Source organism: Hevea brasiliensis, chromosome 9 (genome assembly GCF_030052815.1).
Source record: "Hevea brasiliensis isolate MT/VB/25A 57/8 chromosome 9, ASM3005281v1, whole genome shotgun sequence".
NCBI classification, from domain to species: Eukaryota; Viridiplantae; Streptophyta; class Magnoliopsida; order Malpighiales; family Euphorbiaceae; genus Hevea; species Hevea brasiliensis.
Genome location: NC_079501.1, coordinates 1,871,865 through 1,898,433, shown reverse-complemented (window position 1 = coordinate 1,898,433; position 26,569 = coordinate 1,871,865). Strand labels below are relative to the sequence as shown.

The 26,569-nt window shown below is 36.3% G+C and overlaps 1 protein-coding gene across 2 annotated transcripts in view; it reads left to right on the top strand.

Annotated features, from left to right (window-relative positions):
* Positions 1 to 5,876: 5,876 nt before the first annotated feature.
* LOC110656255 (BEACH domain-containing protein C2) overlaps positions 5,877 to 26,569 on the top strand; it is a 31,870-nt gene continuing 11,177 nt past the window's right edge. The window contains exons 1-14 of one of the 2 annotated variants that reach the window (XM_058152351.1): positions 5,877 to 6,139; positions 6,636 to 8,730; positions 9,264 to 10,051; positions 12,463 to 13,161; positions 13,901 to 14,035; positions 15,037 to 15,141; positions 15,642 to 15,755; positions 16,669 to 16,745; positions 18,345 to 18,426; positions 19,591 to 19,914; positions 20,091 to 20,129; positions 20,163 to 20,692; positions 20,983 to 21,067; positions 21,280 to 21,474. In XM_058152351.1, coding sequence (XP_058008334.1) covers positions 6,684 to 8,730; positions 9,264 to 10,051; positions 12,463 to 13,161; positions 13,901 to 14,035; positions 15,037 to 15,141; positions 15,642 to 15,755; positions 16,669 to 16,745; positions 18,345 to 18,426; positions 19,591 to 19,914; positions 20,091 to 20,129; positions 20,163 to 20,692; positions 20,983 to 21,067; positions 21,280 to 21,474 — 5,220 coding nt within the window. In that variant the 5' untranslated portion in view covers positions 5,877 to 6,139; positions 6,636 to 6,683. Of the gene's footprint in view, positions 6,140 to 6,635; positions 8,731 to 9,263; positions 10,052 to 12,462; positions 13,162 to 13,900; positions 14,036 to 15,036; positions 15,142 to 15,641; positions 15,756 to 16,668; positions 16,746 to 18,344; positions 18,427 to 19,590; positions 19,915 to 20,090; positions 20,693 to 20,982; positions 21,068 to 21,279; positions 21,475 to 26,569 lie in introns of both variants that reach the window. The other variant, XM_021812898.2, reaches the window with a different exon arrangement.

Genomic DNA, 26,569 nt, shown 5'->3' with positions numbered 1-26,569 from the left:
GAGTTTCCTAATTTGTCGATCTAAAATCTTTACTGGTTGCTCCTCATATGACATATCATCCCTAAATTACATGGTTTGAGGTTGTAAAATATGAGATGGATCTGGTACATACTTCCTAAGCATAGAAATATGGAAAACTGGATGTACATGTGCAAAACTAGGTGGAAGGGCTAAACGGTAAGCAACTGCTCCAATTCTCTCCAAAATTTCAAATGGACCAATAAAACGAGGGCTAAGCTTCCCTTTCTTCCCAAACCTCATGATTCCTTGAGCTTGGTCTTGATGAATATTATCTATAATCTCACACAGCTGAGAATCCCTCTTTTGAGCAGCCTTAATTCGATCAATCAAGATAGGCCTAACTCGAAAATGTGCTAAGAATGATCCAGCTATGATTTCAAACTCTACTCCCTGATCTAGCAACCCATGTAATTCACCAATCAAAGGCCTCATCTTGGTAGATATATGGGCTAAACTACCAGAAGACTTCCTGCTTAGAGCATCAGCCACCACATTAGCCTTTCCAGGGTGATACTGTATGGTGCAATCATAATCCTTCAGCAATTCTACCCATCTTCTTTGCCTAAGATTAAGATCACGTTGGTCAAAGATGTATTTGAGACTTTTGTGGTCAGTGAAGATTTCACAAGTCTCACCATATAAATAGTGCCTCCAGATTTTCAAAGCAAAAATTACTGCAGCCATTTCCAAATCATGAGTTGGATAATTCTGCTCGTGCCTTTTCAACTGACGAGTAGCATATGCAATAACCCATCCATGTTGCATCAAAACACATCCTAAACCAATCCTAGAAGCATCATAATATACTACATAACCCCCTGATCCGGATGGAAGGGCTAACACTGGTGCTGTAGTTAAACGAGTCTTAAGCTCCTGAAAACTTTTTTCACAAGCCTCAGACCACTGAAATTTCACATTCTTCTATGTCAACTTAGTTAAAGGTGCTGCAATACGAGAGAAGTCTTGAACAAACCGTCTATAATAGCCTGCTAAACCTAAGAAACTACAAATCTCTAACACAGTTGTGGGTCTAGGCCAATGAAGCACTGCCTCAACTTTTTTTTCTTATCAACGCACACCCCATCCTTAGATACTGTATGGCCTAGGAAAGCCACATTATCTAACCAAAACTCACATTTTGAGAACTTGGCATATAGCTTGTGTTCTCGTAAGGTCTGAAGGATAATTCTCAAATGCTGTTCATGCTCCTCCTTACTCTTTGAGTACACTAAAATGTCATCGATGAACACTATAACAAATTGATCTAAGAAAGGCTTGAAAACTCTATTCATGAGATCCATAAAAGCGGCCGGAGCATTGGTAAGACCAAAAGACATTACAAGAAATTCATAGTGTCCATACCTAGTCCTAAAGGCTGTCTTGAGTATGTCTTCTTTCTTGACCCTCAATTGATGATACCCAGATCGAAGATCAATCTTGGAAAAATACTTTCCACCTTGAAGTTGGTCAAACAGGTCATCTATGCGTGAAAGAGGATACTTATTACACACAGTTACCTTATTCAATTGCCTATAATCAATGCACATTCTCAAAGACCCATCCTTCTTCCGTACAAATAACACAGGAGCACCCCATGGAGAAACACTAGGGCGAATAAACCCCTTATCTAGTAGGTCCTGTAGCTGCTCCTTCAACTCCTTAAGTTCTGTGGGTGCCATACGATAAGGTGGCATAGATATGGGCTCAGTTCCAGGAACTAGGTCTACACCAAACTCTACCTCTCGCTCCGGGGGTAAACCTGATAAATTTTCTGGAAACACATCAGGAAACTCCTTAACCACTGCAACATTCTCCAAACCTGCACCTTCTACCTGAACATCTCTAACATAAGCTAGATACCCTTTACACCTCTTTCGCAATAATCGTCTAGCACTCACTACAGAGATAAGATTACTAGAGGCAATACTGCGATCTCCCTGAAATTGAAATTCTGCCTCCCTAGGAATTTTAAAGAGTACAACTTTACTATGACAATCCCATGAAATGTGATCAGTGGCTAACCAATCCATGCCTAAAATCACATCAAACTCAAATATATCTAAAGAAACAAGAACTGTAGCTAATTCTCTATCTCCAATGTGAACCATACATCCCCTATACACCATATTAGTGCCTATTGCGTTCCTCATAGGTGTTGATACAGATAAAGGATACTCTAACAAATTAGGTGCTGTACTAAATATCATGGAAAAGTATGGGGAAACAAAGGAATGGTTGTGCCTTAGTCTTAGCCATAAGCGTCTGTTCAGATGTCTGATTAATAGTTTGAGGGGGTACCTCCCTTGTTGGATCAAGGTTTGCACCATTAAGACCCTTGGCCTTAGTTCTCCTCTTACGTCTAATAGACCCAGGCACCTATTTATTTTAATAAACAAGCATTAAATTTGAAAATGTGAGCCAAATTAAGATAAGTGAAAAAGTACGAAGGACGCAGATATCTGAAGCAATGATAAACTGAAAAGACGTTAAGGATCCTATACTCCGCAAGTTTACTAAACCTCAACCAAGCTCTGATACCAACTTTGTCACGACCCAAAATTCTGAACCGTGACCGGCGCATAATTTAAGTATTCTTAAATCATGCAAGCCTTATCAGAGTATCTTGAATAAATATATTGTCACTTACTAATCTCAAAAATAGACAAAATCCAAATAAACAAAATGCTGAATAAATATTATAAATATCCCATAGGTAAACTGCGGAGTCTCTACAGATTTCAATAAAAACTTAAGCTGTTTGATAAACTAAACTAATTATTAGCCCGAGAAAACATGAATTCGGGCATACCATGAGAACAAATCAAAGTTGTCCCTCTCCAGAAAATGGACCGAATATTTGGATCAGCTGCAGAATTCTACTGATCTGAAACAGATAACAGACAGAGAAAACGTGGTTTGAGCTAGATGCTCAGTGAATGATAATTATAGCACACAACGGAATAGGAACAGACAGACGCTTGATTAATTTCACAATAAATTTTCTATTCAATAAAATCATGCTCATGCTGTCAAAATCATTAATAAAATAACTTCACAAAACATATATATAAAAGAAATTCATTCAATAAAAATTTTATGGTACAAAGGCACTGGGTGATGATACCCCACATTACCAAAGGTCAGATGGTAAGCGCGCTACCAGATATCAGATACCTTCCTCCTCCTTCACAGATATCAATGCATATGATACTAATGCAAATCATAAACTGCAATGATGCATGACTCGACAATACAACCTAATACCGTGATAGTCCACACGGCGGGGCCAGATAACAGAAACAGATACTGGACACAGGTACCAATTCAAAATAGAAAATCAATTTGTACGAATCAATCAAAATCAATAAAAAATTTCAGATAGCAAATAATAACTGATAGTGCAATTCCAATAGTGTATTTCAATAGTTTCAGAAAGTCAATAAAATCAAATCAATCTCAAATCAATTCAGTAATACATCAGTAAATTTTATAGTCAAATATCAATCAATATAAATACATTAAAGGCCTGTTCCCGGAATCTTAATGGGTCTAATGCAGAGATAGTTGACAAAATCAATTATTTAATCAAAATCGAAATAAAATTAAATAATAAAATAAAACTCTAGAAAATTATATATAAAATAATTGTTAAAATATTGATTTAAAATTTCATTTAATAATAAATTTAATGCTAAGAAATTTTAAAAGGGACTAAAACGGTGCCATGTACTATAATTACCACTCACCTGAAATCTCCGAGACAATAGTTATTTTCAATGGACGAGAGATAATTTCAGCTGACAGAATGAATATTTGAATCTCATATGTACTCAAAATATAAAATAAAATATCAATAACTTATATATATATATATATATATATATATATATATAATAATTAATTATTGTCCAATAGCAATTATGATCAACCAATTCAATACTAATGATCAAAGAAAAAAAAATAAATTTCTAGGGTAGTTGTAACAAATTAATGAAAGAAAATAAAATTAAATTCACCCATCATTGAATAAAGAATGAGAATTTTTATCTTGAAAACAGAATCGAATGTGATGAATAGAGAAGTAAAAATTTAGGGATTCTCTATTTAGAGTATTTGATAGAAAAAGGAGGTGATAAACAGGTTTTGAGAGCAAAGTTTAGCAGAAGAGATGATTAGGGTATATATATATTTCGAGAGTTCTATTAGGTGTAGAATGGGATAAGAGTTATTATTGAACTGGGTTGTTCAGATTGCAGATATATATTTAATTTCAAAAATAATATATTTATATATCTAAAAATAAATAAGCAGACCATCTAATAAAAAATATATATTTTTTATAAATATATTAAATTATTGTTAGCTAATTAAAATAAAATAATAATAAATAATAATTGTATATGGGTTTTCACATTAAATATCTAGGCTCAGTCCTTCAAGTAGATGGGGGATGTGAGGAGGATGTTAGTCATAGGATTAAAGCCGGATGGTTGAAGTGGAGACGTACCATGGGAGTTTTATGTGATCGTAAGAGTCCCAATAAATTAAAAAGAAAATTTTACCGTACAGTCATACTACCGGCAATGCTATATGGTAGTGAGTGTTGGGCATTGAAAGAGTCGTATGCATCTAAGATAAGAGTTGCAGAGATCAGAATGTTAAGGTGGATGAGTGGCTATACTAATCTAGATAAAATCCGTAATGAGAGTATTAGAGAAAAGGTAGGAGTGATGCCAATTGAAGATAAGTTGAGAGAAGGGAGATTGACGTTGTTTGGTCATGTAAAGCGTAGACATACGGAGGCTCGAGTTAGACAAGTAGAGCACATTAGGTTAGAGGATAGAAAGAAAAAAAGGGGTAGACCTAAATTGACTTGGAGGAGAGTAGTACAACATGACCTATAAGCATTACATATTTCTGAGGATTTAACCCAAAATTGTTCGGAGTGGAGAAAGCGAATCCATATAGCCGACCCTTAATTTTTAGGATAAAAGCTTAGTTGAGTTGAGTTGTATTAAATTGAATTATCGTATTAAATCGATATGATAATCGATTATTTCGGTTCAAACTAATTCATGATTTTACTATTCACCTCCACACTTTTTTCCTTTGGGTAAATTTTTTTATTTTTTTAATATAATTTTAATTTTAATTTATTTTAATATATTTTTAATTTTAATTTATTTTAAAATTTCCAACCATTTAAATATAACTTGTATAATTATTTGATTTTTTTTCTAATTTTATTTTCCTTTTTGTTTAATTATTTGTCTAATTTATTTAACTATTTAATTTATTCTAACTATTATTTTTTTATTAAAATAACTTTAAAACTTAATTTTAGCTATCAATTGTTTTATTTTTATCATTAATTAATTAAATTTTATAATAATAATAATAATATCTAGTATAACTTTATATTATATTGAAAATTTTAGCAATGATTTATTTTATATTCTTGTAACTAATAAATGAACAGATTTCAATCAGCTATGAAATCAAAGCCCTACCCAATGAAAGAACTCCAAGATGGGCCTTGCTCTCATGCCTTCTTATGGGCCTAGATGTTGGCCACGTTTGCAAACCAGGCCTAAATTTCAAGATCTTTTTGTTTACTAGCCCAACTCTCCAAAGCATTTTTAATTTAATACAAAATTTATCAGTATTTTTTTAATTTAAAATAATAAATTATGAGAGTTTTTATGATTTTTTTTAAAGCAGATATTATTTCTAAAATAAATAATTTAATGTTTATAAAAAAACATTTTTTTTTTAAAATTCTAAACCTTCTGCAAGGTAAGATAGGACAAACAGTTTTCGTTAGGAAAAAAAATCCTTACAAAAAAAAAAAAAAAAAAAAAAAACAAAGCACCTTGGATTAAGCATTAAGCAATTAACCACTCCTTGCATTGTTTTTGACTGGGCAAGCACAGGCAGGGCAGGGCAGGGCATATTACTGGCCAAATCCACCTTCTCTCTGGCAACCAAATTGCTCCCTCTTTCTTCTTCTCCGATTCTCTCTCTCTCTTCGTCCATTTTTCTTTTGTCTTCTCTATTCAATCATCTATACAATTAGGTAAAGATTCAAAATCGAACCAGACCGATCCATTTTCCAAAGGTAAGCTCATTACATTTCTCTTGTCTTTCTCCACCGAACAAATGGTGATTGGACTCTGATCTGTCTACCATATTTTCTTTCGAAATTAGAAAGAATCAGGACCTTTTTTTTGGGTTTAATGTTCCATGTACGTGTAATATAGGTACTGATGTTATAGTTCGCATGTTAGTGTGTCAGAGACTTGATTGACCGGCTGCATTGGTCTATTTAAAGATCTTGGTTCGACGATTTAGATGAAATGCATTTTTTATATACATTAAATGAATGTATGTGCCTCATGAGCTAGATCCGCTAAGCCTTAATTGAGTACTTTACCTGTGTGATTGGCAGTTTTACCTCATGATCATCAATCGCTTACTCCCTTTGATTGAAAACTTAGTTTCTTCATTACAGTTTTTTTTGTTGTTGTTGTTGTTGCTGTGATAATGGAGGATTTATGTTTTCTCAGCATACTGTAATGGCGTTCAGTTTCATTTACTCTATATTTCTTTTGTAGGCGCTGGATATGTAAATATTTTGGATGAGTGTTAGTTAGCTATTTGTAATGGAAGAGGAGGAAGAAAAGAAAGAAACTGGAGAAATTTCTGGGAAGGATCCAGGAATTCCTGAGGTAGTTAGTGTTGTAGAAGGTAGTATCGGAACTTCTCATCTTGAAAATGTAAATCTCACTGGTAGTAGTGACATGGAGATAGGAAATAACAATGTAGTTTCCCAAGGGCTTAATTCTGGAGCTACAGTTATGGATGAAGACCAGTTTGAACAGGTATCTTTGAAGGATCAGGAAAAGGCAGCTGCTGGGGTACAGATTGGTCATGCAGATTCAAACCGATCATCCAATTCAGAGCATGAGACACAACTATCTGATGAATTTTATGAAGCCTCTAAATATTTATCTGGGACTTTTAGGGCTGAGCTTGGTTCTCCTCCACTGACTGAAGTTCGACATGATCGCTCTATATCAAGCCCTGGGCCTGAGAGACAGTTTGGTTCTACAATTAAACCATCGTATTCATCAACCAGTCTTGATTCTGCTTACTTCGGAGATGTTGGTTTTTCTGCCTTTGGTTCACCGCCAAGGCCTAAGCCAAAAGCTGTTATGCCAAATGTGTCTCCAGAGTTATTGCATTTAGTGGATTCTGCTATCATGGGAAAGCCTGAAAGCTTGGACAAGCTGAAGAACACTGTCAGTGGAGTTGAGAGTTTTGAAAATGGGGAGGAAGCAGAGACCATTGCTTATTTGGTTGTTGATTCGCTTCTGGCCACCATGGGTGGAGTTGAGAGTTTTGAGGATGGGGACAACAATCCTCCTAGTGTGATGCTGAACTCTCGGGCAGCGATTGTGGCGGGTGAGCTCATTCCCTGGCTTCCTTGGGTGGGCGATAGTGAGATTTACATGTCCCCTAGGACGAGGATGGTAAGGGGTTTACGTGCCATATTGCGGGCTTGCACAAGAAATAGAGAGATGTGCTCTATGGCTGGTCTGTTAGGTGTTCTTTTGTGTTCAGCAGAGAAGATCTTTGTTGAGGATGTTGATTCAACAATGCAGTTGAGATGGGATGGAAGTCCTTTATGCCACTGCATTCAACACTTGGCAGGGCATTCACTGAACGTTATTGATTTGCATAGATGGCTTCAAGTCATTACAAGAACACTTGCCACTGCATGGGCATCTCGCTTAATGCATGCCCTGGAGAAGGCAATGAGTGGAAAGGAGTCAAAGGGACCAGCATTTACTTTTGAGTTTGATGGTGAAAGCTCTGGTTTGCTTGGTCCAGGGGAGAGCCGTTGGCCATTTACCAATGGATATGCATTTGCAACATGGATCTATATTGAATCATTTGCAGACACATTGAACACGGCTACTGCAGCTGCTGCAATTGCTGCAGCAGCAGCAGCCAAGTCAGGAAAATCATCTGCCATGTCTGCTGCAGCTGCTGCCAGTGCGCTTGCTGGTGAAGGCACAGCCCACATGCCACGACTTTTTAGTTTCTTATCAGCTGATAACCATGGGGTAGAGGCATACTTTCACGCACAGTTTTTGGTTGTTGAAAGTGGTAGTGGAAAGGGAAAGAAGGCTTCCTTGCATTTTACTCATGCATTCAAGCCACAATGTTGGTATTTTATTGGTTTGGAGCATATCTGCAAGCCGGGGCTACTAGGTAAAGCAGAGAGTGAATTGAGATTGTATATTGATGGATCATTATATGAAACTCGCCCTTTTGAGTTCCCTCGGATCTCTAAGCCACTTGCATTTTGTTGCATTGGGACAAACCCCCCTCCCACAATTGCTGGTTTACAGCGTAGACGTCGTCAGTGCCCTCTGTTTGCTGAGATGGGGCCTGTTTATATCTTTAAGGAGCCAATTGGTCCAGAAAGGATGGCACGTTTAGCATCTAGAGGAGGGGATGTGCTACCTACTTTTGGTAGTGGAGCAGGACTTCCTTGGCTTGCAACTAATGACCATGTTCGAACTATGGCAAAGGAAAGTTCACTTCTGGATGCTGAGATTGGAGGGTGCATTCACCTTCTCTATCACCCCAGTTTGCTTAGTGGGCGTTTCTGTCCAGATGCTTCCCCTTCAGGTTCTGCAGGTGCACACATAATTTCTTAGTTTTTTACTTTGGACAATAGAATGCTCCTTGTTTGTTTTTTATGAACTATTTGGCCCACCCAGTGTGTTCACATCTAATTGTTCATGCATGTGCAATTTGATGTAATTTTGGCACCATGCTACTGATTACATCCTTATCTGAATGCATTTTAATGTTAAAGACTCCTATGCTTGTGAAGCATCCCTCTTCTCTCCACCTCTTTTGCCTTTTATTCTTATTATTAGAATGCCCCTTTCTCTCCTAATTATGTTGCCCAGTTTCATTTTTAGCAGCAAAATCATCAAAATATTGCGTCATTGGTCAATAAATTTATAAATCCACAGATATATTTATTGTTTGTAAAGGGGAACTATGGTACCAATTTTACTGTAACTTTTTTTTTTTTTCAATTTTTTTATTGATATCCTCTTCAATAAGGTTGAGAGGGTATAAAATGTTTCTTTTCGTAAAAGGCCAGAATAATTCTGTCATATTTATGCCTTTTGTGAAACTCTCTATTCATTATGATTTAGGCGTGCTGCGACGACCAGCTGAGGTACTTGGACAGGTCCATGTTGCAATTCGAATGCGACCAGTGGATGCTTTGTGGGCCTTGGCCTACGGAGGTCCTATGTGTTTACTTCCTTTGGCAATAAGCAATGTGCATAAAGATAGTTTGGAACCAGAACAGGGAACCCTTCCTTTGTCTTTAGCCACAGCTACTCTGGCTGCCCCAGTATTTCGAATTATTTCCATAGCCATTCAAAATCCAAGAAACAATAAAGAGTTGTGTCAAACTGGAGGACCTGAGATTCTTTCAAAAATCTTGAACTATCTTCTTCAAACTTTGTCTTTGTTGGGTACTGAAAAACATAATGGCATAGGAGATGAGGAACTTGTTGCAGCTGTTGTCTCCTTATGCCAATCGCAGAAGCATAATCATGCACTCAAAGTGCAACTTTTTAGTACACTGTTATTGGATCTCAAAATTTGGAGCTTATGCAACTATGGACTGCAAAAGAAACTTCTATCATCACTAGCAGACATGGTTTTCTCAGAGTCATTGGTAATGCGAGATGCCAATGCTATTCAGATGCTTCTTGATGGCTGCAGAAGATGCTATTGGACAATTCGTGAGAAGGACTCTGTGAATACTTTTTCAATGGATGAGGCAGTACCTCCCATGGGTGAATTAAATGCTCTGGTTGATGAACTCTTAGTGATCATTGAACTTCTAATAGGAGCAGCACCTCCTTCATCAGCTGCTGATGATCTCCGCTGTCTACTTGGTTTTATTGTTGATTGCCCTCAACCAAATCAGGTAAGTTACTTTGCCAAAGATTGTTTTAGATCAGATAAAATTACCTCAAGGAGGGCTGTTTTATAATATGTGATTTTATTTATGTTTGCGTTGTTTTTATTGTTAGTTTCCAATTTGCAACACATGTAGTTGAATTTTTTAACCTTTTTCTATCATGTTACTCGTATTGGCATTTAGGATGCTTATGAGTTGTTTCCATTTGCATACCTATTTTCAACATGTGAGCAATGTTATTAGAGCGAGAGGCTGTTAGGCGACAGGGTACCCTATAACCTTAGGCGAGAGGCGAGGCGAGGACTTTTTTAAAGCGAGGCGCTATAGCCTAAATTGTCTAAATTTTACACACACACACACACTCTTTTAACATAAAAATATCTTACTTTTAACTAGTTTAATAAGTAAAAAAGCATATTACATGACTTTTACAACATTTGGTAATGCCCAAAAGGAAGTTGTATACCACCATTGTGTTTACATTCAACATTTCACATCTTAAATATCTATGATCTTTGCAACAAAAGAAAAAAAAAGACTTTATAAAACATGCCACAATACCCATTTCAAATTGACAAAACTATTTGCAAATATAGATCAATTCTTTCTTAAGCACATCATATCACAATGGCCATTTAACAAAAAACCTATCAAAATCACAATACCCATCTAACAAAATGCATATCACAATAGCTATCTAATCAACAATGAAACAATAAATTAAAGAGAAACAAATCTGGTAAAAAAAAATTAAAATGAACAAAAAAATTACAAGTGGTGTTGTAAAAGATGGCGTGATGAGAGAATAAGAGAAGAAGAGAAAAAGAGAGGAGGAGGAGGAGTGAAGAGAAGGAAAAAAATAAAAAGAAAAAAAAGTGTTGTTGTGCTGATGTGGCGCGACGGAGAGAAATAGAAGAAGAGAAGATGAGAGGAAGAGGAGAGATGAGAAGAAAGAAGAAGGGGAGAGGAGAGAGAGAGGAAGGAAGAAGAAGAAGATGAAGAAGAGGAGAGAGAGAGAGGAAGAAATCAAGAAACACCTTATTGTTGTCTCAAGTCTTCTCCAATGTTGCTGCTAGCGTCATGAGACAGAGAACAAGTTAGGGCTTTTAACATTTTGCTGTTTTAAATCAAAAAATAAAAAAAAAAGAAAAATTACTGTTATTTTTCAGAGGCATCGCCTTTAACTCCTCACGCCTCTCGCCATGGAGCCTATGGCGCTCCCTTGTGGGATGCCAACTTGCCTCAGCCAGGCAAGGTGCCAGGGGATCTCCTTGCCTCGCCCGGCGCCTTTCCTCTCCTTTGATAACACTGCATGAGGGTAATGTTTATATGTAAATTAATGATGCTTACAATTTTTAAGATGATACAGTTACCATATTGTTTGAATCAATATTCAATTGCCTTAAATGGCTTGTATTTTATATAATCAACATACACAAATATAATGTTTGTTTCTATTACTATTTTTGCTCAATAAACTGTTTTTCTTTCATTCAGTTTAATATTTATATAGGTTTATGCTAAAGAGCATGGATAATACTGGAAAGAGTTAACCTTTTTTTTTTTTTTTCTTTTTCAAATGGAAACATCAGTTAAATGAAATTTGGGTCAATCAAGATAACTGTTATTATTAATAATATAAGGCCAAAATTCTGTAGTTGCACTAAAGATGGAATGTGGACATATATAATGCTGTTAAGTTGTGTCTGTACACCTCATTTGGGAGCATCAATGTTAAAGTTTACTGGCTTTTATTTCCAAGTGTGGATTAATCTTCTTTTCTGATGATGGCATGAGTCTTTATAATTTTATTCCAATTACAAGTTAAAGTCCCCTTTTTCCTTCGTATGATTGTAACGCATCGTTGGTCCAAATGGAGCTATAAGCACTTCTACTTTATTGAGCCAATCCTTATAGACTTGGGGGATTAAATTCATATTTTTCCAGGTCATCTCTCACTTGTATTCACTTGCTGTTGTTGCATATAAATTGAAAACTAGATTTGAGGCGTTAAGTCTATAAAGTTATGAAATACATTATAATAGATAGATGTATTCACTTAACTTTTATTTCTCTCTCTCTCCTGTCCTTTCGCTTTCTGTGAAGATATGAAATGTATTGTGTTCTACTTCCAAAGGTCCATAAAGCAACTTACATGATAGGTAGATTTGCTTTGCATCATTCAACAAATTTTGTAAACCACTCATGTTGTAGAGGCACATTAATTTCTGAAGATGTACATTCTATAGCTTGCAATAACAAGTTTTATTTCTTTCCCTCATATTTTTAGTTGTAGGGGTGGGGTGGGGAGGAATGAGTTTTCTTTGTGATCTTCTTTTGTCTTGGATCTTTTGAACTAGATAATGATAGGACCTGAATATTAATTATCAACAGTTTTCTTTGTGATCTTCTTCCAGATTGCCAGGGTGTTGCATCTGATATACAGGCTCATAGTACAGCCAAATACAGCTAGGGCTCACACATTTGCAGAGGCATTCATAACATGTGGTGGGATAGAAACACTTCTAGTTCTGCTGCAACGGGAAGCTAAAGCTGGTGATCATAGTATTCCAGAATTGGTGACAAAGAGTGATGATAGCTTGTCTGTTGAGGAAAGTGAACCAGATGGAGGCAATGAGGTTCCAGAAAAGAATCAGAATAATGAAGCAAGGAATTTTACTTCAAATGAGAAGGATTGTGAATCTGAACCATCTGAGGGTGGTGGCAGCCCTGCTGCTTCTTCCACTAGTAGAAGAATTGAAAGGGTGTCATCTGTGTCTGAAAATCCTTATATTAAGAATTTGGGCGGTATCAGTCTTTCAATTAGTGCTGATAATGCAAGAAATAATGTTTGCAATGTTGACAAAAGTGATGGTGTTATTGTTGCAATCATTGGGCTACTAGGTGCTCTGGTAACATCTGGACATGTGAAATTTGGTTTATGCGCATCCTCAGATATGTCAAGCAACTCTGTGGGTGGTGGACTGCAAGAAGGAGGTGGTTCATTGTTTGATGATAAAGTTTCTCTTCTACTTTTTGCATTGCAGAAGGCTTTCCAAGCAGCACCAAGGAGGCTTATGACTACTAACATATACACAGCTTTATTGGCAGCCTCGGTATTCCTACCTCAACCCTTCGTAATTCTCATCTATTCCAGTGAATTTGTTAGTCAACAAAAATTATGATCAATGCAAACTCAAACTATGTGTCCATAAATTGTTTTTCATTTGATTTTATTTTGGTCCTTTTTTAGGGAAAACACAAAAGAGATGATAATTCAATCATTGGTATAATTTGCTTTTCAACTCAAGTATATATGTATGAGTGAAACTTGTGAGTGAAACTTGATACTTTTTCTTTGCATAGGGTAATCACTTTGTGACATCAAATAGTTCACCCGATCATTGTCCATTTGAACTTGCTTACCATGTTGAATGAGTATTAGTTGTTTTCTGTAATTACACAATTTTAAAGACATGTTAATTTGCCTTTTTGTTTTCCTGCTGTGAATAATTTCCATGCTCTTTTTTTGGTTTAGTTTTTGGTGTATGATTTAGTTTGTGTATTTGAACTCTATTTATTGTGTTTTACTTTTGCTTTCTTTTGCTGCATCTTTGAATATGCAACGAAAAGTTTTGTGAAATGGTGTTATCTAGTGCCTAGCATCCATTTGTGCAACCTTAGGACTTGGTATAGAAGTCTCTGATTGTTGGACTTATGACATCTTGAAAATCTCACTTTTAAGGGGACATTCACATTCATTATTATTGAGCGATGCTGACTTCACTTTGATATCCTGTACCGATCAACATTCAGAAATATCAAAAGTTTAAATCCAGCCCTCATTTTTGTCAGATTAATGCTTCTTCAGCAGAGGATGGGCTGAACTTCTATGATTCTGGTCATCGCTTTGAACATTCACAAGTTTTGTTGGTTCTTTTGCATTCACTGCCTTATGCATCTAGGGCTTTGCAAAGCAGGGCATTGCAGGTATCATTTATGTTAATAATGCTTTGTATCTGCGTGCATATACTGTGTTGATGTCCTGTTCAGAAGTTGTGATACCTGTTCTTCATGGAGTTTTGAAAACAATTCACTCCTGTTTATGGCATGGAAATGAAAATCTTAATACCTGCATGATCATCACCTGTGAAACCGCTGTTGTACGTAAATTGTTTCATGTTGTTGTTTTTGGCTTAATTCTATGTTATCTGTGAAGGCTATCTTAAGTTAGAAAGGACTGCATATGTGCGTCAAATGTTTTCTTCTGAGGAAAGATGGGGCGAGTACACCTTATTTCATTATGTCTTGTTCCTCCCATTTATTTATGAGAAGAGGATGGGAGATGCAGCTGTTTATTTTCTGAGTGTGGTATTGGTAAAGAAGTTTCCTACTATTTTAATGTTATCTCAGGAAATTGGGTTTAACTCTGCTCATGAAAGATTTTATCTCAGTCGGATCAATCATAGCCAATTAGGTTGGCTTTCAGGCTGAGTTATCTTGGTAAAATGGATTTAAACCTTCAATAATGCATTCAGCAACTTAGATCTAGCAAGATATAATAGCTAGAAGAGTTATAATTGTAGGTGATATTCTATTTCTTGGTTTTCCACTTGAAGAAAATCAACTGGATTCTTTCCTCTATCTTATAGCATGGTTGCACCATGACACTTAAGCAATCAACTGATGGGAGTGTTTGTTATTGTGACTGATGTATAATAGGCAACTGGTTAATTTCATTTTGATCAATTTGTTTATATATGAGTGTTTGTTTACTGTAATTTCTATCAACAATTGCTTCAAGCTTAGTAACAGTAAATGCGAGTTTTCTTACTATTTACTAGAAGAAGCAGGCATCCTGAATTGGTATCCTCGCGCAATAAGTTAATTAATAATTCAAGTTTCTTTATAATTTGGCAATCTAATTTCCTGATTAGGGCTCTTGATATTCTGTTTTAATTTCTGAGCTGCTGCTTTCTATATGATTTCAGGATCTTCTGTTTTTGGCTTGCAGTCATCCAGAAAACAGAAGCAGCCTGACAGAAATGGAGGAGTGGCCGGAGTGGATTCTAGAGGTTCTGATCTCTAATTATGAGGTAATGTTAGACCTGGCCAAGTTCAGAACCGGAACTGGTTCTTTAACCTAGAACCGGAACTGGTTCTTCAACCCAGAACCAGAATGGGTCAAAACTGGCTTTGAATCAGACAGGAACTGGCTGGTTCAGTTCAGTTCCAGGCGAAAAATGGATTTTTTTTTTCTTTTTTAAAAAAATTAAAAAGTTGAAAAAATTTCAAGCATCGGATATATCGAACTGGCATTGAACCGGACTGAACTAGAACCACAGGGAATCCTGCAGTTCCTTTTCTGGTTCAGTTCAGCCCGTTGGCCACGCCTAGGTAATGTTATCTAACCTTGTTTTGGATTTTAATTTTTCAACTTCCCCATTTTTAAAAGCAAATAGAATAAGGGACATGGCATTTAGTTATGTTACAGACCTTATATCTTTTATAGAGAGCATAAGAGTTAATTTGGCAAGATTTTGAGGCTGTACTTGAATTCTTTGTCTCAATCATTTCAAATGCTTGTTTTTTGCAGAAGGGTGTGATGGTAGATTCTAATTTGGCAAGCTTAGGGGACATTGAGGACCTCGTGCACAACTTCTTGATTATAATGTTAGAGTATTCAATGCGCCAGAAGGATGGTTGGAAGGTGGATGTTTATATTTATATTTGTACACAATTTTAACTAAAATTTTCCCATTTGGGAGGCATAAGCATCCTTTATTTATACTTGTTTTCAAGTCCTTAAATGCTTATAGTTGCTTGCACATATCTGCTGGTTGTTTTTATGCATTGTCAGCTTTGAAATAAGTGCATATTCTGTTCAGGTCTGCAATGCAGTTGATATGGTCCCAACATGTTTGCAGGTTGAAAAGCCTGTAGAATGCCCCAGCAGATGTCCTTTCAATTATCTCTTTTTTCTCTTCCTCCTGATTCCTTTTCTCAGTGTTTAGCAAAATCCTGCATGTCTAACTAGCATTCGATGATTGTTTCATTATCATTTCTTGCTTCCCTGTTTTAAGTCAAGAATATCTTGTATTCACTATATCTTCAGAATTTTCTGAAGAAATGGAGGCACTCGGAAGAGTTAAGTTTCTATTTTAGTTTGCTTATGGAATACTTAGGCTCTGAATCCAAATTATATGTCACGACAACTTAACCTGATGCCTACGTAAAAATATGTACATAGCATATGTGAAATATTTTAAGTTATACTTGAAAGTTGAAGTACAGCTGAGAAAAGTGTATGAGAATTTTTTTTTTTTCATCCTCTGGAGGCTGGGCTTGGGGCTTTATTCTTGAGTTAACAAAACTGCATTCACCAAGAGTGATTTGTTGGTTTGGCTTGCCAATAAGAAAAATGATGCCTACTACAAGTTTTTTTTTCCTTTCTTTTTAATTATAAATAAATGCTTCTTGTTCATTTACATAATGTTTAGGTTTTAGTGGTACACATTTTTCTGCACATCCTACCTTCACTTGTACTATTATGGGCCAAGTCTATGTCCAATATGTTTTCCTACTTTATATTGGTCACATTTATTATTATTTGTCTTCTACAGGATATTGAAGCAACAATTCATTGTGCAGAATGGCTTTCTATTGTGGGGGGATCTAGCACAGGAGACCAGCGAGTTAGGTATTACTGTATCCAATTGGCAACCTTCTGTGATGTTTCTTTTCTTATTTATTTATTTTTTAAAGCTATAAATAGGATTATCATTGTTTAGTTTTAGTGATTTATATCATGACTGTCACTACTGTTGCTTAATTCTACAAAGACAATATCGCTTTCTATCTTCTTGTGTGTTTGGGGTTTGTATTTTGATTTTGGACAAATTGCCTGTTGACATATCAAATCTTTCTTTATCTTGCTTTAGTGGGTAAATATTTTGCTCCATATGTGACTTTTGCTATCTATTTTTAACTTCCTTATTATTCTCAAAGATACTGTGGTAGAATTTGATGCTGTTATCACTTCAAAACTGTTAAAATCAACTTTCTCTTTGCTGTCAATGTAGAATTCCTTGACAGTTTGCGGAACTTCAAAGGGGTGAGCATCGGTTGGTCCAGTTTGAAAAATTAAAAGAAAAAAACCAAATAAACCAAAACTTTTAGCAGACCAAAGTGAACTACACTGAGTTAGGAAGAAAACCGAACCAAAATGAACTAAACGAACTGAAATTTTTGGCAGACCAAACCGAACCGAATTGGTTTAGTTTGGTTTGGTTTGATTTAAGCTTCATCTTGGACTTGTTTTTTTGGACTCCTTTTGGACTCATTTTTGTTATTATTTCTATTTGTAACTCTAATAATTAATTAAAATATTAACTATTGGTTTGGTTGAACCAATTTTTTTTCTTAGAAAAGCAAACCGAATAAACCAAATTTCTTAAAATAAAAACTGAATAGAATCGAATTACCGAAAAAACCAATATGAATTTCTGAATTTAATCGTTTCTGTTGATTTTTCTATTTGAATAGAGCTCTGCTTACCCCTACAATTTCAGAGTTACGCACAAAAATAGGAATGCGTGATTGTACAATAGTGCAAAAGAGGACCTATTGTGATTGTGCAATAGTGCAAAAGAAACGGAATTATTTATCCAGTTGCTCTTTCATTTGCTCCTTAGCAAAACTGGTCTGGTTTTTTGCTTTGAAAATTTTCAGTTATGGTCATTATGCCTTGATTTATCAATCAATGGCTTATGCAATAGGCATTTGTTGGCCTACTAATGTTCGGGTGAATGGTGATAATGGTATGTGTCCAACTCCAACCTGGGTATGAAGTGGCTGTACAGAATACAGCCATGAATAAAAATATATTTAATATAGAATAGATACACTCATATACAGAAAGAAATGGGTAGAATTAAATGTATATAATTTTTCAATTTCATCTGTAAACTTATATTTGGATGATATGTTTAGAAATTCATGTGATCTGTTCATTTCCGATACACAGTAAAGTGCACTCATTATTTATTTATTTATTTATTTTTGAAATTTGTCTTCACTTTAGTGATTTTATTGTGGGGATCCTGAGGGGTGTCTGTGTGTAGAGTTGACATTTGAATTCCATGGAAGCTTTATGTGATATTTTATTCCTCTTTCTAAATCTAAATGTTGTGAGCAACAATTACTGTACCTTTCATCTTGAAGTCGTACCTAATTACCTACAAATTAATAATTGATTTCTCATTTGATTAATTTCTTTTAATTTCTTTGTGATTTGAAGACGTGAAGAATCGCTCCCTATATTTAAAAGAAGGCTTTTGAGTGGCTTATTGGATTTTGCTGCAAGAGAACTGCAGGTTCAGGTAACTTTTGATTTTCATAGTTTGTGATTGTGATAAATATTATTGCAGGTTGTTTTAATATATTCTGTATTCTCATTTTGGATGAGACATGAAATGTTGTAAATTGCATAAAACGATGCCATCCTAATGTGAAGAAGTATTCATGAGTGGCATGTCCTCAATCTAAAATGAAGCCAGTTGGAAAATGTGAATTACGACTTATAAGTGAAAGTAGTGCAGAAGAAATCCTCCAACTATAATTTGTTTATGCCTTTATTTTTGCTAGATAATTTTAAATGTATATGGGAAGTAGAAGAGACAGCTACTGAAAGTCTAATTCACACTCACAATTGAAAAGAAAGAACTAGGAGTTGAGAAATGATGCAGTTCTCTCCATTCTACATGCATGTGGTTTCAAAAATAGGAGAATCTGTGATTGGATAGAAGCAAATGCTATAATATTTGATTGTTTCTCCCTCTGTATTCGCAAAATTAGATATAACAACAATAGCTTTCAACTAGAAAGGGTTGACAGCGTCCAATCTTCATTGCTTGATTGCTTGCTCAACTCCCAACCTTTTCAGAGAATAGACTTTGCAATATGTTTTGGCATCTTTTAAGAAACCCTAAATTGGAAAGAATCTATGGATTATAAGATGCATTTTGTGTTGCATTATGCATTCCACTATTTTTCTTTATGGATCTATGGCTCAATTACATGTTAATTGATTAGTGCCATTTTGAAGTATTACGCCCAAAACTTCAAAGCAGCGTGTGGAGAGGCCCATATGCTATACAAGGCCATAATACCTTTATACTTCAACGGCCAAAACCTCTCTCCTGTACAGGCAACTTGTCTATTTGAAGGTAACGGCAAATGAGAGTAACACCAATATGGGCTTAGCAAAACAAATGAGCATAGCGTGCGGAGTTACAACAACAGGAAAAGTACAACAGCATACATTGTTAGCTATATACAATCCAAAAACTCATGGGCAGGTGGAGAGGGTAATATAACTATATAAATCTACATTAAACTTAAGCATTCCAAGGTTACTCCTGCATGTTTTTCAACACAATTAACCCCAAGAATTATGACAGTTAGCTTTATCATTCCAAGCTAGTCTTGAGGGGAAAAAAGTGCACTCATTAATACATCTAACCTTTTTTTTTTTTTTTTTGTAGACTCAACTTATTGCTGCAGCAGCTGCTGGTGTTGCGGCTGAGGGTTTATCACCAAAAGAGGCTAAGGCAGAAGCAGAAAATGCTGCTCAGCTTTCTGTGGCATTGGTTGAAAATGCTATTGTCATTTTAATGCTTGTTGAAGATCATTTACGGTTACAGAGCAAGCTCTCTTGTGCGTCACGTGTTGTTGATAGTTCCCCATCTCCCCTATCCCTTGTATTTCCCCTGAATAATCGTTCAAGTTCATTGACATCAACTGGTCGGGATTCATTTGAATCTCTAGGTGATCGCAGATCCAATGACTCTGGGGGACTACCTCTTGGTGTATGTATTGAAATTCTTATAGTCCTTTGATGTGTTTAGTAATAACTCTTGTCAACAGAAGCATTATGAATTTTTTGGTGGTTATTTTCTCCAAAAATTTTTGTTATTTTATATCTTATATTTCTAATGTAACTTAAATTTTGTTGGTCTATGTACTAACACAAGGTTTCTTTTAGGTCCTTGCTTCAATGGCTGATGCAAATGGGCAAATTTCAGCTGCTGTGATGGAACGACTCACAGCAGCAGCATCAGCTGAACCTTATGAGTCTGTTTCTTGTGCTTTTGTATCATATGGGAGCATTTGTATGGATTTATCTGAGGGTTGGAAATATAGGAGCAGGTTGTGGTATGGTGTTGGCCTTCCTTCAAAAACAGCTGACTTTGGTGGTGGCGGAAGTGGCTGGGAATCTTGGAGGTCTGCTTTGGAAAAAGATGCAAATGGAAACTGGATTGAACTTCCTTTGGTGAAGAAGTCAGTTTCCATGCTCCAAGCTTTACTGTTAGATGAGTCTGGACTTGGTGGTGGTCTTGGTATAGGTGGAGGATCAGGAACTGGAATGGGAGGAATGGCATTACTATACCAGTTATTGGACAGTGATCAGCCATTCTTATGCATGCTCCGTATGGTTCTTCTGTCAATGAGGGAGGAAGATGATGGTGAAACCAATATGCTCATGAGGAATGTAAGCATAAAGGATGGGGCGTCAGAAGGAACTATGTCTGTGGAAAATATTGCTAGAATGTCGATGAGAGAACCAAGGTCAGCCTTGTTGTGGAGGTAATGACTGTGTTCTCATTCCCCTAACACATGAACATTTCCCTTATTTCCTAAGACTTATTTTATAATTTTTGTTAGTTGCTGCTATCTTCTTATCGGACTAAGGGTTTAGGGAATTTGGACTTGGACATAATGATTATATGATTGCACTCTTATTTTCGTGCATTCGTGTGTTAATCATGATTATATGGTGTATAGATTGTCTCTAGTCTTTATTGGAATGTGTTTTCTAGTTTGCACTTCATGTTTTATCAATATTGGATTTACTAATTCAAGATTTTCACTTGCAGTGTACTTTCACCTGTTCTAAATATGCCCATTTCTGATTCAAAGAGACAGAGAGTTTTGGTTGCATCTTGTGTTCTTTTTTCTGAGGTTAGTTCTGCATGAAACTGATGTGGTGCTCCTTATCACTAAGTTATTATGTATATTGATTAGCTTTTATCTATTCTGATCTTCATTTGACTAAGATCTTGATGAAAAGTTCTGTTGTTGCTTTCTCTACCTGCTAAGCTGATGTGGTTGTGGGTTTGTTGATTCTTGCTTATTGTTTTTGTATTCATCTTAGTTTTGACTTGCTGTTTCAGGTATGGCATGCTGTTAGCAGAGACAGAAAACCTATTCGTAAACGCTACCTTGAGGCTATTTTACCGCCTTTTGTTGCTGTGTTGCGGAGGTGGCGGCCACTTCTTGCTGGGATTCATGAGCTTGCTATTGCTGATGGTTTAAATCCTCTTACTGTTGATGATCCTGCTTTAGCTGCAGATGCACTTCCTTTAGAGGTTGGCCAATTCTATATGTTCTTGTCATCCCTACCTTTTTGCTTACCACTATTGTTGCAGGAATTCATGACATGCAAACTAGTTATATTTGCTTTTTGATATTGACTTATGACTATTTGTGAAATGTGATATATTTTGGGCTCCTTCTTTTAGATGGTTGTTATGGAAGTCTTTTTAATGAGGAAGTCTACTCCAATTAGGAGATTGACTCCTATAGGATAGGATTCCTAATCCATGTAGAATTAGAGTGTTAATCCATATAGAATAGGAGAAGATTGTATACATATATATATATATGTGTGTGTATTAACACCTTTGTATGTATGAAAAATACCTCAATTACATGGTATTAGAGCTACAGGTCCCTGGTTCTAAAGCCCTTTTTCGTTGAAAATTTCCTCCTGTTCCCTGTTCTATTTCATTGGCATATTGTAACCTAGGAGGACTCCCTAGGACTATCAAGGTACCTCACAGCCAGTCTCAGAAGGAGACCTAGGTACCAATCGGCCGCCCTTGAAAGTCCGGTGACGGGACTTGGAAAGAGTGGGCTCCACGCCCACTTATGTGTTTCGGCCCCTGTTCCACGCGCCAGCGCGTGTCCGTGCGTGTGGTGTTTTCCGGCGACTTCTAACGGCCAGACATTCTTCCCTGGCGTTGTCCCGACGAGGTGATCCTGTCCCTACAGGCCTTGTTTGGTTTTTAGGCTGCATTCTTGGAAGTGTTTGAAGAATCTCCTTTCTCGGGTCACTGGATCTGCTAGTGTTCGATAGCTCGGGCTATTTGTGGACTTTAAGGTGCAATGGCTGAAGGTGAGACCAAGTCTATAATCACTGATGTAGTCCTAGTGATGACTAAAATCACTGAAAACAAACTTAATGGCTTAAACTACTTGGAGTGGAGCAAAACTGTTCAAATTTATTTAAGGAGCATTGATAAAGACGATCATCTTACAAAAGATCCACCGAATGATGATACTAAGCAAACTTGGTTAAGGGAAGATGCCCGTTTGTTTTTATAGCTTCGGAATTCAATTCATAGTGAGGTAATGAGCCTTATTAATCACTGTGAGTATGTTAAAGAATTGATGGAGTATTTAGAATTTTTATACTCTGGCAAAGGCAATATTTCTCGCATATATGATATTTGCAAAGCATTTCATCGATCTGCAAAACAAGACAAGACTCTTACAACATATTTTATGGAATTTAAACGTGTTTATGAAGAGCTTAATGTTCTATTATCATTCAGTCTTGATGTAAAGGTGCAATAAGCTCAATGTGAGCAAATGACTGTTATGAGTTTTCTTGTTGGTTTACTCTCCGAATATGAAACTGTTAAATATCAGATTTTCTCATGATACTTTTCCACGTGTCCTTCGTACAGAAAGCACTTATTTTTCACAACCTATTAACAGTGCTCTTATTAGTAGAAATATAAGTGGACAACAGGGAAATAGAGGAAGATATAGAGGAGGGATTACTAACCACAGAAACAATCAACATAATGTGGAGGCTAGGTCTAATCAGAACTCGGGAGGAGTCATTTGTTATTATTGCCATGAGCCTGGACACACAAAACGTAACTGTTTAAAACTTCAGAGGAAAAATCAGCGATCCCAGGCGGCAAATATGGTAAATGAAAATTCTACAGTGTCTTTATCTTCTGAGAAAACTATATCAGTGTTTGCAGAAGAATTTGCACAGTTCTCCCAGTATCAGGCATCTCTAAAGCTTACCAACTCCTCAATCACTGTTATCGCTGAGTCAGGCAAATTCACTACATGCCTTGTGTCATCCTCGTCTAAATGGGTCATTGATTCTGGTGCTACAGATCATATGACAGGTAATTCTGGTCTTTTATCTGATTTTCAGTCTTTTACCACTCCTTCCACAGTCACTTTAGCTGATGGATCTACTTCGTGTGTCATTGGTTCTGGAACTATGAATCTAACCACATCCGTATCTTTGTCATCTGTCTTATGTCTACCTAACTTCTCTTTTAATTTACTATCTGTTTGTAAACTCACTCGAAACTTAAATTATTCTATTTTCTTTTTTCCTGACTATTGTTTGTTTCAGGATCTTACGATGATGTAGATTATTGGTAAAGGGCATGAGTCAGTGGTCTCTCGATCCTTGATAAATGTGAACCGCGATCTATTGCTCCCTATAGTACCTTAACTCCTCTTGAAGTTCATTGTAGATTGGGCCATCCTTCTTTATCTACCTTGAAGAAATTATGTCCTCAGTTTCAGTCTTTGTCAGTACTAGAATGTGAGTCATGTCAGTACTAGAATGTGAGTCATGTCAGTTTACTAAGCATCATCGTTTACCTTCTGTGCCTAGAGTCAATAAACGGGCTTCGTCCCTTTTTGAATTAGTTCATTCTGATATTTGGGGTTTATGTTCCATTACTTCTAAACTTGGAGTTAGATATTTTGTTACTTTTGTGGATGATTACTCTCGTGTTATATGGTTATATTTAGTGAAGAATCATTCTTAGTTATTTTCTATCTTTAATACTTTTTGTATTGAAATTAAAACTCAGTTTAATACTTTTGTACGTATGCTAAGAAGTTATAATGCTAAAGAATATTTTTCCGAGCACTTTCAGAACTATAGGACTCAGAATGGTATTCTTCACCAGTCTTCTTGTGTTGATACACCATCTCAAAATGGTGCTGACAAAAGAAAAAATCGACATCTTCTTGAGGTAGCTAGGGCACTTCTTTTCCAAATGAAGGTACCTAAATATTTTTGGGCCGATGCAGTTTTTACAGCATGTTTTTTGATCAATCGCATGCCATCTTCTGTCCTTGATGGAGACATTCCTTATACTATTTTATTTCCATCTAAATCATTGTTTCCTGTTGAACTCTGGATCTTTGGTTGTACTTGTTTTGTGCGAATTGTTCAACTATAAGTTTTTAAATTGGATCCAAAGTCTCTTAAGTGTGTTTTCCTTGGATACTTGTGGCTCCAAAAAGGATACAAGTGTTTTTCTTCAACTCTTAATCATTATATTATTTCTGCTGATGTTACATTTTGGGGTCTACTCCATTATTTTCTCAAACATCTGTGTATGAGAATCAGGGGGAGGATGATGACCTTTTAGTCTACACTGCTAAACAAACACAATCTTCTCTTCCTACTCCTCTGACCCTGTCCCTGTCTCAGTCCAACCACCTGTTATTCATGTTTATTTAAGGAGATTGCAGACTCCAAACTTAGATCCTCCACCATCTTAGTCATCGGAAGATCCAATTACTACCACTGATCATGATCCTATTTTAGATTTTCCCATTGCTCTTCGCAAAAGTAAACATACATATACTTACCCTATTTCTTCTTTTGTTTCTTATAATCATTTGTCTTCTTCTTCTTGATGTTTTGTTACCTCTTTAGATTCTATAAAAACCTCTAAAACGGTCATTGAGGCATTATCTCATCCTGGTTGGTGTGCCGTTATGAAAGAGGAAATAGAGGCCTTAGATACAAATGATATATGGGAACTGGTGCCTTTTCCCATTGGTAAAAAGGCTATTGGGTGCAAATGGGTTTTTTTGGTAAAGACGAATCCTGATGGTTCTATAGCCAGATTAAAAGCACGTCTTATAGCCAAAGGATATGTTCCAACATATGTGGTAGATTACTCTGATACTTTTTCTCCTGTAGCTAAACTAGCTTCAGTTCGATTGCTCATCTCCTTAGCAGCTACACATGATTAGCCTTTGCACCAATTAGATATAAAGAATGCCTTCCTTCATGGTGATCTCCAAGATAAGGTATACATGGAGTAACCACCAGGGTTTGCTGCTCGGGGGGAGTTGGGTAAAGTTTGCAAACTTCGAAAGTCTCTTTATGGCTTGAAACAAAGTCCTCGGGCTTGGTTTGAGAGATTTAGTGAATTAGTACAAGATTTTGGTATGCAAAAGAGTAAGTGCAATCATTCGGTATTCTATAGGTAGTCTAAGGTTGGCCTAATTCTACTGGTAGTGTATGTTGATGATGTTGTTATCACTGTAAGTAATTCTGTAGGCATTTCATCTCTTAAACACTTCCTTCAGACCCAGTTTCAAACAAAAGATTTAGGCCTACTCAAATATTTCTTGGGTATTGAAGTTATGAGAAGTAAGAAAGGTATCTTCTTGTCTCAACGGAAGTATGTTCTTGATCTACTGATAGAAACTGGAAAATTAGGCGCTAAGCCCTACAATGCACCAATGACCCCGAATCTCCAACTTGGAGCAGAGGATGGTAAACTATTTGAGGATTCAGAAAAATACAGGAGGTTGATAGGTAAATTGAACTACCTTACAATAACTCGTCCTGATATTGCATACTCAGTCAGTGTGGTAAGTCGGTTTATGTCTTCTCCAATGTCTGCTCATTGGGAAGTTTTGGGATAAATTTTGTGTTATTTGAAGGGAGCTCCAGGGCGAGGCTTATTATATAATCATGGGCATTTGAATGTTGAATGCTTTTTAGATGTAGATTGGGCAAGTTCTAAGGCTGATAGAAGATCAACTACTGGATATTGTGTTTTTGTTAGAGGTAATTTGGTGACATGGAGAAGTAAGAAACAGAGCGTAGTCTCGCGATCTAGTGCTAAATTGGAATATTGAGTTATGGCACAATCAATGTGTGAAATAGTATGGATACTTCAGTTATTAGATGAGGTTGGCCTTAAGACCTCTTTGCCTGCGCGTTTATGGTGTAATAATCAAGCTGCTATCCATATTGCTTCTAATCCTGTGTTCAATGAACGGACCAAGCATATTGAAATTGATTGTCATTTTGTCTGGGAAAAGCTTCAACAAGGGATTATCTCAACACAACACAACAAAACTGGAGACCAACTAGGAGATTTGTCTACAAAAGCTATAAGTGGAGCTCGGGTTGACTACATCTGTAACAAGTTGGGCATGATTAACATCTATACTCCAACTTGAGGAGGAGTGTTATAGAAGTCTTTTTAATGAGGAAGTCTACACCTTTGTATGTATGAAAAATACCTCAATTACAATGGTAAAAATTTTTTCTATGGATATATGCTGATTCTTTTGCTATTTTGCTAGTTTAACATCATTTCATGT